The following is a 16,255-nucleotide window of genomic DNA, read 5'->3' on the forward strand; positions in this document are numbered from 1 at the left end:
TAGGTTGATATATGATTACATTTAATTTGTTTAGTACACAAACTGTACATTTATTTAGGATCGTTTTAATCATATTTATGACTACTACACAAAATTTGGAAAACGGTTGACCCTGCAGGTCATCCCTGTAACTTCCCGCTAAGTATTGACTCATAACGTGTAAAAAAATTTATCTATTCTGTCGATGTTCCATGCTTTTGAGCTTCTAGCTCAAAAATTTCATAGACGTTTGATAAAACACTATTTTTTAAATTTTCAAATCGCGATAACTTTAGATTGAATAAACCGATTTTCACGCGGTTGGTGACATTCGACGCAGTTTTTGAAGCTTCATGAAGAATTTTTAAGTTTCAATTGATAGAACAAAAAATTTTGAGGTTATTCCGAAAAAACGCTTTTTTGGGTTTTCTTTCGTCAACGATAAGTCACGAACAAATCAACCGATTTTGACCAGACTGGTGGCGATCGACGTGGTTTTTTGATGTTGAGAGCTGATTAGTTTTTGAAATTAATTGATTCAGCCGTTTAAAAGTTATTCAAAAAAAACCACTTAAAAAAAATTTTTTTTTGCAGTTTTTTTAAGATTTCTCGAAATCTATCGGTTCGATAAATAGGCCTCAAAATCTAAGTTTGGTCAAGCCCTTTCGAATGGCACCAACCGCGATCAAATCGGACAAGCCGTTCAAAAGTTATGAGAGGTTTACATACATAGACCCCCTCGCGGAAGTAGTCAGGGAAGCTTCCTGACACCTTAAAACGTCGAGATCTGATGAAAACTCGATTTTGGCAAAACGGGGTGAAAACAATAACTTCCCTATTTTCTTAGCGGGAAGTTAAAAATTTCCCAAGGCTACCGTAAACCCTGTACCTGTTGTGTACATGAAATTTCGAAGCTGGTGAAAAAAATGGGAAGTATAAACTTAGTATTCGGAGAATATATATTTTAAAAATAGTTTTACTGGAAATAACTTGAGAGTTCTTCCTAATAATTCCTTTAGTGTTAAGAGAACATCTATAAAAGCTGTTATATTCGAATCATGTTTACATGATACACTTATTATTCAAACTAATTTTTTAATGATATTTTTTCGTTAAAATTATTTGTCTAGCCTGTTCTTGCCCTAAGCGGACTGCGAGTTTATTTTTCGCCAGAAACCAACATGATAAGCTTGAAAATGAGGGGTGAATCATGGAATTTGATACAAGAACAAGGAAGGTTTGGATAGAGAAAAACATGCTGGAGAAATGATATATATTATGATCATTTCAAAAGTATCTACCTTTAATAACTTGTTACCTGATTTGATTATTGTTTTAAGTCAAAACGGGAAGATTAAGATATCGAGAAGGAAATTCAAAAACGGTGCCTAGTGAATAAGTTTCACCTCTTTGAAATTTCAAATGTCACTTCCTACTTTGTGATACCTCATTTGAAAGAGCATAAAATTATCTTTTTAAGATAGACTACACAGACGATGGAGTGTATGGATCTTCTGGGTAGTCTATTTTAATTATTGATTTCATTTTTGTCATCATGGTTAAGGAGAGAATTTTATGCGCTTTCAAATTAGGTATCGCAAAGTAGGAGTTGCCATTTGAAAATTCAAAGTTGAGGTGGATGGGGGTGAAAGAAAGAAACCTTAAATTTTCTAGGTACAACTACATCAGGACAAGAGTTATTAAGGATGGATCACTTCCATCTTCTGTGTAGCGTACCTTGAGAACCAATCGATCGATTTCATTTTTTTTATCATGATTAATAGAGATGTTATGCCCTTTCCAATGAGGTATGGGAAAAAAAAAACAAAAAACAGGGGTCCCATTGGAAATTTCTAAGGTGGAGTGGCTAGGTGCGAAGAGGTGAAATTAAAAATTATCTAGGTAATATTTTTAAACTCGGTAACTGAATCTAAATCGACATTTTTTCACTCAAAACAATAATCACATCTTATCAAGAGTTATTGAGGGTGGATACTTTTGAGATGATCACACTGTATAATTATAGATTATTCGACCATTTTCGTAGCTTATAAGATTGGAATTACTAAAAGTTATCTGTATCACAGTAACACTTCCCATAAAGTGCTTGATTACTTTGTTGAATTAAAACCAAAATTGATGATTCAAACGTTAATTTTTATTTGTATTAGGGATATTTGAAGTCAATGAAATGAAATTCATCATCATTGATTATGTTGTGTAGTACATATACCTATATATTAGAAATTACTTTCTTTTTGTGTTATTACGAAGAGATAAATTCTTATTGTATAATAAAGTACCGAATGACATAAAAGTTTACCCTTAGGCAACGATGCAATACAGTTGTAACGCAATTGTAACCCAACTTGTTCGTTACAGTTGTAAGAAATTTCTGTGTCTTCATCCACAGGCAAAAGTTTCCGAGACTTTTTGATTTATTTTATACATGAATCGTACACGCAACTAAAACGGCAAAGTACGATCTATACGGTATTGTCGAATGGCCCATCCTATAGATGTGACGGTTATGCGGCTTAGTAGAGAGTCACATAAGAGTTAGGCGGGTGTCGCTGTATAATCGGGCACATTTTACTGCGATGTACTTCGAAAACTGATCCGACTACTGTAACGTAATCTTGGCCCATATTACGACTTCGAAACGTAATCAGGTGAAGAACGATTCAGTTTTTCAGTTGCGTATATTACTTGCATCTTAATCACAATCCCCATATCAGTTACATCAGTGGAGGAAGAATGGCCAACACAACTTTCATACAACTATTGTAAACGAGTCGGATTCCTGTTGTTTTGCAATTGCATAGCATTTATGGACAGTTGGTCATAGTTGATACCTATCACTTTATTACCTATAGTGATTTAATTAAATTTTTGCATTAATATATACAAAAATATTGTTTAGAAAAACCATTAATATTACCGTATTAGGACGGCGTAGTATTCTCCATTTTTAACCCACGAACTAAAAACAAGGCTGTTATAAGTTCGATCGCTATGTGGGTGTGTGTCTGTCCGCCTGTGGCATCGTAGCGCCTAAACGGATCAACCGATCTTAATTTTTTTGGTTTCGTTTGAAAGTTAATTTAACGGAGAATGTTCTTAACTATTTCAAGTGCTAGTTAAGGGTTACGTACCCGAAAAATTTGTCGAGAGTTTCTTAAATTTTGTAAGTTTTACTTGTATGATAGATTGGTGAGTGGTATTATCTACTAAAATTTCTCTCTTTTACCCCAATCGATTTATTTCAAATCCTTTCAAAATTTTTGCATTATAACTATATTACTAAATGTGTCTCAATATAAAATCATAATTCGAAAGAAATTAATTAAAACATGCAACTTCTCTATTATTTTTTGTCTTTAGCTTCAAAAGCAACTTTGGATGTGAAAATATCAAAAATTATTATGTCTTTATATTTATTATGTCTCATATTAGATACTATTTTGTTCAGAATTATTTTTTTTTTTTAATCTAAACAACTAAAATTAAATTTTTAACTAAACACGTAATCAGAATATTTGAATAAAACAATGTTTATAAGAAAACCTCGCTTTTCTCCAAGTAGTTGATATTTATTCCCGTATAATTTTTCATTTTCTAAAGTGTGATTTCGTTTTCTAAAACTTGATTTCAGAATTTTAGTGAAAGCTTTCAGGGAGTGTTTTTAAGCACATCTTGTAAGTAGATTGTAAATTTACGTAGATTAAAAATTAATTTCAAAAACAAACCGAATGGATTGAGTTTTGATTGATGATTTTGCATTATATTTAATAAATGTATCTTTAATATGAGTGGAACAATAGTACACAACTTATGAACTATCTTGTATATCATCTATCTATCTGCGTTAGTGATCTACCATTCAATTCGAATTTGTTTTTATACCTATTCAGAATTCACAAAGAATAATAATAAGTAAATTTATTTCATTGGTATGCGTCCTTTGTGAATAACGAAAATAATTTTCTCATTTAGTAATTTCTTTATTTCATTTCATAAATAAATTCGTAATTTGCATATTGTTTACGTAGTAAAAAAAAAACTACCACATAGAGTTTTGTATGTCAGTATTTTTCTTTTAAATAACAATTACTACAATTATTATTTAAACCGAGATATCGAGAAATATAAGTTTCACTTAAAGTCTCCCATTCAGCGTCTGAATTGCCTGACGGATCGTGCATGGTTACTATTCGGGCGACACATTCTGATACTGAATAGTATCAACGAGACAATTTAACGAACCAAATAATACAGAACTAACAAGTGAAAACAAACAATTGACTGAGTTAACAGTGTTAGTTACTCTATCACATTATTCATACATACATGTCACACATACATAACTGATATTCCCATATAATACATACTATACAATTTAAGTAAAATACTCACGGGTAAACGGTGATGTTTACGAAAAAATGTTTCAAACAAAAGTTGGTTATTTTTTTTACATTTTAACTTTTGTTCTATCTCTAACGGTTTAAAAGATGGGTCCTACGGACAAGACCCAATTGAAATATGTTGCTCATTTACGAACTCGGTCTTGCTTTTTTCGGCCTGAGTACGCTGTAAAAATTTTAGTTCGATATTTTTTTTCGTTTTTAAGTTATCGAGTTGACAGACGGACGTACAACTGGAAAAGAATTAATTAGGTGATTTTATGAACATCTTTACCAAAATTTTGTTCGTAGCATCAATATTTTTAAGCGTTACAAACTTGGGACTAAACTTAGTATACCCTGCATATTACATATATGCATGGTATAAAATATACAAATGTCTGTCTACAAATAGCACATTAATAGCAACACAAGTGATGATTTTCAATAAAGGTTGTTTTTGAAAAAAGCTTCAAACAAAGAATTGTTTAATTCAACCTGTTTTGACAAACATACAAAAGCATTTACTAGGAAATTTTTTCAAAAAAGTCATACGTAAAAAAATGTTTCTAACAAATTTATGTTTTAATAACAGCAACTTTATAAGTGTTGCTTTTATGAATCGGAGTAAGCTTGTCATTGAGACAGAAAGAATAGGTCGAATATAATGTTTGTAGAATTTGATCACGATAAAACTTATTTCGAGTATTTACCAACTTAAAAAAGCGCCCTATATACGTACATGATCAGAAATATGAGATCATTTAATAAGAAATAGGTCAATTTTTGGGTGCAGGTGGGGTTCGCAATCTTATCCGAAGCTCGAATTTCAAAATGAATGGAAGTTTAATATTTATTTTACGGCTAATATGTAAAAAATGTAAAATAACCAATACTCAAAAAAATTAAAGTTTTATTTTCTAAGTAGCTGCAATTTTATAAAAGCATGGCTTCTCTATGAAACGCCACACGATACATGCATATTCAGCTTATTTACAAAAATATACCTTATAAATTTGTAAATAAATAGATATATAAGATGGAAACATTAATTTCGTAGAGTCTTTTCTAACATTCGGCCATTCACTTGATTCGAAACAAAATTTATACCGTTGAAAAGTTTTTATCAAGTGAAATTTACAAAATTTAAAAAACCCCCGACAAATTTTTCAAGTACGGAACCCTAAGCTCGCACTTGAAACATATCTATGAAGACTCTGCATTAAATTACCGTTTTTTTGAAAGCCTTTTCCAATTTTAACTGATTTTGAACAGCATCGCCAATTTTTTTGTTTTTTCGGGCATGGAATTCTAAACGCGCATTTAAAACCTAGCTGTAAACACTCTCCATTGAATTACCTTTCAGACGAAACCAAAAAAGATAATCTCATCAAAATCAGGCTCATTCGTTTAGGCACGATTCCACAGACAGACAGGCACACACACAGATAGACACACACATTGCAGTCAAACTTATAAACAGCCTTTGTTTTCAGTTCGGAGATTAAAATTGTTATAATAACAATTGTTAAAATTTTGATTGACTTTTCACTCTATTCTATATCTATTTTCAAGATTTAAGTGTTTAATACTTTCATCAAAAAATTATTTAAAATAAATTAATTGAGGAATGGATGATGGGTGAAAATTACGGACTTGTATGAAATCATTAAATCTAAGTTCGTTTAAAGTTCGGTACCCGTTTTCGGGTTTTAAAGGATAAATCTAAAAATTGAATGGACTATCTAAAGTTTAAAATTGAATATTTAATCGTTCTTAATCGCGTTTTCGAAAATTATAAAATAAATAAGTAATAAAGATACCTGTTTCGTTTACCTTCATTTTGACGTTTTATGTATGATTGGTAAAAATCCCATAATTTATTATCCCCAAAATCAAAAAATAAAATGCATACAAATAATACATAAATCATTTTAAAAACTTTATTTGAAAAGAAATGCATACAATTGAAATGAAAAAATATATAAATGTGTCTGTTTTGTTTCAGATTTTTAAGTGTAAAAAAATGGTTGTTACGTAAAAAGCATCAAATTGAATTAGCACGTAAACGTGGTTGGAAAGGATATTGGGTGTGTTTGAAGGGTACTACACTTTTATTTTATCCATGTGATTCACGTGAAGGACGTTCTGTTGAAGCAGCACCAAAACATCTCATTATTGTGGACGGTGCAATTATGCAACCAATACCTGAACATCCAAAACGAGACTACATATTCTGTTTAAGTACAGCCTTTGGTGACGCATACTTATTTCAAGCACCTTGTCAGGTATGTACTATACTTTATCTATATATGCACATATACTATAGATAATATAAAGTTAAAAATACGTGGAACATATACGGCCATATAATTTTACGTCAGTGAACATTGAGACGTAGATTTGTTTGTTCTATCCACATACATATACAGGTGATTATTTAATTCGCAAAATTTTCACATAATTTCCAAACATAAATTTTGCACACTACGCAACATTATACATCGTCATTACAATTATACAAAATTTTCATAAATTTTCACACGATATTAACTTGAAAATATGAACATTTTATAATACTTCTCCCATTAACGCCATTACTTTTTTAGCACCTAAGTCACGTTTTCCGGTAAAGCATGTTACAGCCGTAAATTAAATATAGAGAGAGATTTTTGTGAGCAAGAGCATTTTTCATAAATGAGAACAAAAAGATTTTTCTTGTATTTTATTTAGTCTTCTCTAAAATAATTTCCTCCATCATATACCGAAGATATTATTGATTTCCGAATGTTGTCCTATTTAAACATCGTAGATGTTGAAATTTTCATTTCGCCTTCAAATTTAAAAAAAAAACGAAAGTTGCACTCTGGGAGTGCCGGCAGAAGTGAAAACTTGAATATTAACGTTGTGCATTTTTGATATTTTGGAATGGTTAGGGAATAATTTTGCACGAATTGCTTTAATTATCAGTATAAAAGTACTCTCATTTATGTGGTAGAATACAATATTTATTTATTGGGCTATCGTACACAAACATGACATTTTATATTACATTAAAAAGTTTATCTATTAGAAAAATAAACTTACATCCATAATTTCGACGACTTTTTCCCCATCATTACTACCAGAACCATCATCGCCAATCTCTAAAACTGATACGATCGGTTTATGATAGCTGAAGTAAGAAACGAACAGTTTTGATTCGAACCTATTTAAATGTCTAATAAAGACCGCATCAATAGCAGTTTTGTATTTCGTTGTGCTAACATTGCGATCATTTGACATAGTTAAACCAAATTCATTATTTAAAAATTCAATTAATAGTTTATTTTTATCGTCTGCAAAGTTTATGTTGAAATCTCCACTCAAAATCATTGGCAATTCATAAAAGCTTTTTCCAATTTTTTTTTTTGAAGCAATGCAGATGCGTCATGAGAATAAATGAATAAATTTTCGTACAAGAAGTCTCGTATAGCACGCAATGACTTATCTGGAGAGATGTAAACAGCAACCATAAAAAAAACAAAAACCAAAAAAAAATATATTTTTAATAAAAAGGCAACCGCACACAGTGTTCCCAAGCGGTCACCCATCCAAGTACTGACTGTACCCAATGTTGCTTAACTTCAGTGATCGGACGAGAGCCGGTTCACTGAATGTGACATAGTCTTACGCTTTTTCGATCAGGTCACGTGTCCTGACGCGAGTTTAACATTTTTTACCCATTACAAAAAAGTGTACAACGCCGCTAAAAAGTTTTCACTTCAAAATAAACAAAAAAAAGTCCGTAAACCAACAATTTTACAAAATTCATATTTTATAAATTTAAAAATATTTGGAGGTTCGTCTATTGAATAATTAGGAGAAATGAAATTAATGGCATTCTGTTTCAGTTTCAATTTCCTTTCATCATTGAAGCAAAAGGGTTTTTGTTTGCCATAGACAACTGACCACTTTGGTCATGATCATTTTAGCAAACAAAATTGGAAATAGTCTGTCAAACTATTCAAAAACAGACTATGTTCCAGACTGCTCAATATATATATTTAGATAAATGTTCTGAGGGACTAAACGTGCTTCTTTAGATCTTTTTTTCATAGTTTCTCCAAGTATAGCGATCGTATTGTGCAAAATTATTACTATAAATTATTAGTTTTGCAAGTTACAAATATATTTTTAAAAAGTTAGATATTAGTTTGCATTTTCATGACAGTTTTAGCATTGCACTTTAATGACAGTGATTATTTCCGTTTAAGTAAAAACCTTCTAACTGTAAAAAATAATAGAGTTGCAGACATCTGGCAATCGATAAAGTTATAATTATATAATTATGAAATAGATAAATAAATTTTTTTTTGTATTATTTTGAGACACACAAATTTTATGATTGCAACAAAAAATTTATCTCTTAAAGTTTAATTATTTTTGGACGTCTTTTTTTATACTATAAATATTATTTTGTAGTTGTTAAACTACTATAAAATAAAAACACGAAAAAAATTTAAAAAAAACACGTTCGTTGCATCGCTTAACTTACAAAATAGTAAAACTGAGACGAAATCAAAAGTAAATGTAGCCCGACATCTAAGAAAAATTAATTGAAGTATCAAAAATTTGTAAAGAATATTATATCTATACATATAAAATGCTTTTTGTTGAACTATTGATTGACTGGCTAACTGGCTGACTGACGGATCAACGAACAGCGTAAATCGCTAATCGTAGAGACCTGAAACTTGGAGGGTGTGTTATCCAATCTTTCTTTCTAATTCCATGCCTACTATGACGTAGGCATGGGAATAGAAAGGATTTTCCGACATTCTATCCCTAAGGGGGATACGTCATTCCTTGGTCTAATCTACTTCAAGTTTTGCATAAACATTCATTAATGGAAAACGTGTTTCGTATTTTATGGAAACTCATCGCCTAGCTGTGTTACAAAGGTAGACAGTTATTTTGGGGGAAAATTCTCACATCAAAATTGATATTCGTGAATTTTGAATTAAATTCGTCACCGTTTTAAAAAATTCTTGCACTTGTAGAAAGTTACATATCAACGATTATCACAGGCTAAATTTTATTTTCAAAAAATTAAATCCATAAAACTGTGAACAAAAGGGAGGATAAGTGAGGGCTATAAAACGGTAGTCTTTATTTTTAAAGCGGAAAGTAATACCTACTTATGGTACCTTCTTTAGAGATATAACACTTTACACAGCTTGTAGAAAAGCCTGTAAATCAAAAACTCTACCAAAATGTCAGCAATAACTGCTTTTTTAATATTCAAATTATTATTTACGATGTTTTCTATTCAACATTTGCAAAATAAGAAATTTGTCACTTAGTCAAAAACCAAATGTTATAAACAGGCTCGCGATTTGTGAGACTCCAATTATTAATTTTAATAGTCCCATTATTAATTTAATAGAATGTAAAATATGCTAATCTTTGCTAAAAATATACTAATCTAACCTAATTGACTATGGAAACTTGGAGATGGTTTCTTTCTGGTATTGAATTTGAATCTAAAAGTTTTTGCATTTATAAGAAAATTTTAGATCCTTTCTTGATTATCCTCGATAATCTCTCCCTGAATTACAAGTATTACAAACTATTCAATGTTAGAATTCACCTATAAGTAAGTTTTACATGTTACATAAAAGACTCTCTTACAACGACTAGGTGGTAAAAGAGGAGTTAAGTGTACACATTTATAATTACACATACCATACAGAAAGACAGCAGCTTTTAGCTTGATACTCTCAGATTTAAGTATGCATATACCATACGTATGTAAACCATAAACCCAGTGTAAAAGTATTTTTATAGTGAGAGCTAGGGACTGGGTACTAAACTGCACCATATCCATTCATTATACTTTATTTTAAAAAATAAAAAAATTACATTTACTTTAATTTACAGTACAGGTTATCCCTTAAAAGATTTTCAATAAATCACATAAGGTATTGATAACGGACCATTTTGTTCACTACATCTGGTGACTTAAAATGAAACTAGTTTTAATGTGCAATTTTAAGGAATAAATGTGAGGAATAAATGGAATAATAGCCTTTCTTGTATTATAACTTATATTATATTAGTAATTATCAATTGTAAGCCACATTTTTTCCACGAATGCACTATCAAAATCAACATTTATGATGTTGTTTTTTTCTTCACATTATTATCACAACCATTCCTAATTGCACTTGCTCATAGTATTATTTATGTCTTTCTAAAAAATATTTTCACCATCTTGACATAAAAATGTTCTTTCAGGTACACTTTGTAGTACGTAGACTGCATGAATATACAGAAAGCTTCGACCGTGTGATTGTTTTAAATGCACACCTTTTTAAAATACATTTAAATTTTATTTTAGCACTAATCCAAAACAAACAGACAAAAAAAAAATCATTTACAAATTACCTAGAATAAATTATTTTATATAGTGTATAACTTTTATATTCAGCATTACATAATCTCAGTACTTAAGATTTTAATTAATTTTTTTATTGTTTTTTTTTTTTTTAAAACAAAAGTTTATCTATAATTTTAGTAACATTATTTATATAAACTACAAGTTTATTTATACCCTTGCTTTGTAGTTTACTTCTAAAGTACGTATCTCTTAGTTTTTGTTGATATCAAAGAAAAGTTGTACTTTTTATAAATGTGAATTTGAAGTAAGTTGGTTGTTTTATTACAAATTTTGCAACTAATTCAGTAGAAATATTATAATACTTTTGTAACTGTACTACTTTCTAGTTACAATTAAAATAAAATTTTATTTAATAGTAGGTAGGTAGCATGGATATACCTACAGAAAAATAATAGGGGAGAGATGAGTCAAGTCGAACAAATAACGATCATATTTACTCGAATAATCTTCTATAGTGTCATTTATTGGACAATTTAAATACTAAGTACGAACAACTATTGGGATCTTATGGTAATGACAAGTATTATATTCGGCAGTTATTAAAAGCATTCTCCTTGAATAAAAAAAAGTGCCAGAAGCAGTTAAATAATCAGAGTATATATCTTTTCTAAAGTAAAAATAGTATAAAGTCACGGCTGTAACAAAATGTGAATTGTCCATTCAGTGGCGGACTTAGGCTTGATGTCGCCCTAGATACGGTTTGATATGCAGCCCTTTTTGCTTTATGAGGAAGTGATAAGATCATGAATATCTTTTTTAGAGTTTATTGAAGAAAATCAAGACTTCGTGAATTATAAATTATTCTATAAAACTTTCATTCAAATAAACTTCATATACACGGAGTAATTTTTCTGGATATGACTATTTTAGATAAATGCTGGATGAAAAAGTGTGCGATTTTGAAAACAGTGTAAAAAACTCTAAACTGCATCTCAAAATTTTTTTCAAAAAACGACATAAAAATCTAATTAGAAATGAAGTAAACTGCATTTTTAAATAAAAATAAAAATGTATTAAGTTTGTAGTTTTCATTGTATTCTTGATTGTAATTTGTATTGGAAATTAATAGTTCGTTAGTACCTTTGTCTATCACGATTTTCCTGCTATCTATTAAGTCACAATGAAGCGGTATATGGAAGCCTTGAAAATTGATTTCTTCAGTACTTAATTTTCAGGACCTTTTTTATATAGTTTAAAACAATGCTGTGAAGGGCCCTGCTATCCACACTGGGCGACCCATGTACGTGAAAATATTTTGTTGACCACGATGAAATGAATCACAATTCCAGCAAAAAATCTGCTTAATTTACAAAAGCACAATTTTCGACTACTAAACGCTTTACGGCATTTTTAATGATACCACATAGAATATATACACAATGTCACTAAAATCGCATCAGTTAAAACATTCTAAGGGCACTCGTCTCATATAATGTCATAGTAATAACTCTTAGAATGTTTTAACTTTTCTGATTTTAATGACAAAGAGAATAACATGTATGATGTCACTCTCCTTGTAAATATTTATTAATTAATAGTCAAAAACAACTTGAAAGTGACTGATAGACACAATGATTAGTCTTCCTCGTCAACTTTAAAAATGATTACACTAACTCAAAGATAAATAAATAAATATAGTTTTCCGTAGAGTTTCTTAAAGCAATTTTTAGTCATACAAAAATTTTCAAAAACGTGTCACGTTAATTAGATGTGATTAGACACGTGTGATGCGTAAGTATCAAGATGGTGCAAGCCAAAACATTTGTCGCCATGGCATGCCATGGCAGTCATAGCCGTTTTGATAGCATATATCTGACTCCTGTACTATTATTTGCTTGCCTGACCGCAGTATGTGTGTGTACAAAACTACTATATTCAATCTTCAAATTATCAGCTTTTGTAAATTCAGAGAATTTTTTTTTTCGGCTAGCTCGTATTCCAGTACTAATGTTCAGTTCATTTGCATAAATTTGCACGTTTCAATTGTTTTGTACAAATTGCATAAGCGTAAAAATCTAGCATTGCGTGAAAGGTTAGTAATTAGTTTTTGTTATAGAGATAGTTACCATTGAAGAATTGATTTTCATACGAAATATAAAACAAATAAGCTCCTTGTACCTAAAATTTTGTATTCTTCCACAAGAGAAATAGAATACATTTATTTATAGTGACCTTTAACTTCAGTAACATCAACAAAATAATTCATAATAGACATATACAACGGAATACAAGCATAACAAACTTTTAAAAAAATAAGAAACTTTAAAATTAAATCAAGCAAGCCCAATTGAAAAAAATATATCAGTATTTCCTCAAGAAAAAGTTTTGTAAAGTTTATTTTAGTTTTATTCGTATCATGATATAAAAAAAACATTTCCCCACTTACTTTACAAACATCAAAGAGTTTTCATATACATTTAAAAGACAAAGTTAAAATATAATGGATTTGTAGTACGAAAAATATATTCTTTAACACATTTGTGTTTTTAAATCACTAATGAAATATTTTCCAGTAGATATATTTTTGTTTCTTTGACAGTTAAAATCCCTTATGAATATAATTTAAAAAGAAAGATGTTGATATTTTTTAAGTATAAAATATAAACATCGTATGTCATATTCTTATTCTAAGTGACGCTCTCTACTATCGGAGATGATTTTATGTAAAACATATGCATGGAAGCTGTGCTCCAATAAGATCGGATTAACGCACAAGTTTTTTAACTATGAAAAATAAAAGTAGGACAAATCGTTGAAAGACCATGAGCTTATTCCTTATGAAAGATATTACTGACTTATAAAAGGTAAGAAAACTTTAAATGCATCTTATCCCACATTTAATTTTGAGATTAGCTTCTATGATTGTATGATAAAAATTCCACTATTATTTATTGGTATAGAAGCTGCAACATATCATACCAGAGATATTTAAAATTTTTATTAATTACTTTTTTTAACTTCCCAGAGGAAGTTAATGCAATGGAGCCGGTTTTGAATATCTCCAGTTTTACATATTTCCGCGGTTTCAAGGCCGCAATATCCGAATCAAACCTTTTCAATGTGATGTCTGTGTGTGTGTGTGTGTACGTGTGTGCAAATGTTCGTAAGTTCGTTCGGATTTTTCGCCTCGATTATCTCGCGAACCAGTTATGACATTAACTCGTGGCTGGGCTTATTCGACGCGTAGTCGCGTATTTAAGAACTAAAAGAGTTTTCAGCTGAATTATTTGAGCCTAAAAAACTGAACAAAACTGAAAAGTGTAGAAACAAAAGATAAAGGCTAACAAGAAGAATCTATGAAGGCTAACAAGACCTTTTTTTTAATGTTTTTCCCCCTCTGGGAAGTAAGTCGTGTGGACTACAGGGGTCGAACTCACACGACTTCAGTACCACACCGACTATGTACTGCCAATTTATTTTCAAAGTTATTTAATAGAAGTGCATCAAGTCATATCTTTTATGTGAGATGAATATTTATTTCAAATGTTATTTATTAAAATTTTGTTATAACTTTTATCCAAAGACAACGCTTCTCTGTCTGTTAAGCCAGCTGTACATTTATAATTCGAGTATCTTCGATTTGATTGGATGATTACTCTATTTTTACCAAAATTAGGTCGAAGAGTTTTGGAAGGATCAATATTAGAGAAAATGGGATGCTACGGAAGTTCAAGTGTGAAAAACTAAGGATAGAGGTATTTGTAAGTTTGGAATTTTCCATGAAAGCGGGCTGGCAACAGCTAAAAATTATTCATATGAAAACATAATCATCATATATAGATACTTACTTATGTTCCCGAGAAATAAGTTACATTCAAAAAAAAAAACATATTAACAAATCAACTTTTTTTTCCTTTACTTCCGACTACAGAGAATATTTTTCTGCATTAAATTACAGGAGTTATTTTTTATTTAAATAGGTTCAGGATCACATACCGAGTGTACAATCACATTCCACAAGTTAAAGCTCACAACAATTAATGACATATAATTAGTTTACATAAAGGTAGGTCACTTAATTATCTAACATAAATGTTTTTACCATTTTGTCTAAAGTGCATGGTTATGGAGATATAGCGTAAAACGGTTTTCTTTAAAATCGAGGCACTTCCCCCGCCTATTTTTAAAGGATTTTGTGCATTTACATTCAGTACGTGTTACTGAACCTATTTAAATAGAAAAAGAACTCTTGTAATTTAATGCAAAAAAATATTTTCTGTAATCTGAAGTATTGCTAGTAAAAATTATAAATAATTGCAATTCGTTGCAAATCTTCCATTAAGCATAATATTATGCTTAATTAATTTAGGTATAAACTCTAGAATGTTACAAAAATTAATAATATATTATTCGTATTTTACACACGAGTAGATATAAATGATATCTAAAATAAATTAAAATATTCCTAGGTAATAAATCAAAATTATAATCAAAACAACAGCCAAAAAAACATTAATAATCATCAAAAAGCAATATATCATTAAAATCCATACAATATTTTACAGAATGTACCAAACAACTATTTTTTTTTTGCATTTATTGTACCTTCATTTCTGATTCTATTGTCTGTTCGATAAAAATTGGTATTTCTTTTATTTTAATAAGGGAAAACAAACAATTGACTGAGTAAATTGTTGAAATTCTTCTAATACTCAGGCTACAAAACCGAATACATTACCTTGGTATATTCAAGGCATTTTAGGCTATGATGTTTTGCTCAAAACCACCTTCATCCATTTTCATTGCACCATTCACTCCGTAATGGTGATATATTTTTGAGCAACTCAGCTAGCTTAACATGCGAACGAGTGAGCGTGACGACTTCTAGTAAGCCGTTATCAATTATAGTAAATTCAAAGATCAATAATATTTCCGAAAAAAAGGAAAAGTCATTATAATCGAGACAGGAATATTTCCTCTTATGGCGTTTTTTTTTTAATGTGCCGTACAATAATTTCATTTGGCAGAGGAAATAAATTTCTGGGATTATAAAATTCCACATCCTTAAAGAACCTTATGCAACACTTCTAAATTAATCAAGTTGTCACCCCTCTAAATAAGTTTGTAGGTGAGTTGAGTGTCAAGGAAAGGCCTGTTGGAACTGTCAACTTCCTAGTTGGATTTAAGGTTAGGGAAGTACGCCTTTTGATAGTGTCAACTCCTCAGCCTTTTTTCTCTAGGTGTTCCAAAATGACGAAAAACCAATTTCAACAAAAAGTCAATAATAAGAAGCGTCTAATGACGGAAAAATATTATCTTTATGTCTAAAGACTAAATATTAAATATACGAACAAACTATCCGGTTTCCTTTCGTAACTTTCTCATCGAATTTAATTATTGCTTTAACAGCCGTACTAGGTGGAAGAATAATAACATTCTAGAAACCAATAAATTAAAATAAAAAATGTGTTCTCGCATATTTTCGAAGTTC

At 30.1% G+C, this 16,255-nt stretch overlaps 1 protein-coding gene across 1 annotated transcript in view; it reads left to right on the forward strand.

Annotated features, from left to right (window-relative positions):
- Window positions 1-1,175: 1,175 nt before the first annotated feature.
- The window catches only part of LOC123290870 (protein still life, isoforms C/SIF type 2), a 92,297-nt gene continuing 77,217 nt past the window's right edge, over window positions 1,176-16,255 (forward strand). The window contains exons 1-2 of the mRNA XM_044871219.1: window positions 1,176-1,216; window positions 6,391-6,670. Of these exons, the coding sequence (XP_044727154.1) occupies window positions 1,176-1,216; window positions 6,391-6,670 (321 nt within the window). The remainder of the gene's footprint in view (window positions 1,217-6,390; window positions 6,671-16,255) is intronic.

Source organism: Chrysoperla carnea, chromosome 1 (assembly GCF_905475395.1).
Source record: "Chrysoperla carnea chromosome 1, inChrCarn1.1, whole genome shotgun sequence".
Classification (NCBI taxonomy): domain Eukaryota; kingdom Metazoa; phylum Arthropoda; class Insecta; order Neuroptera; family Chrysopidae; genus Chrysoperla; species Chrysoperla carnea.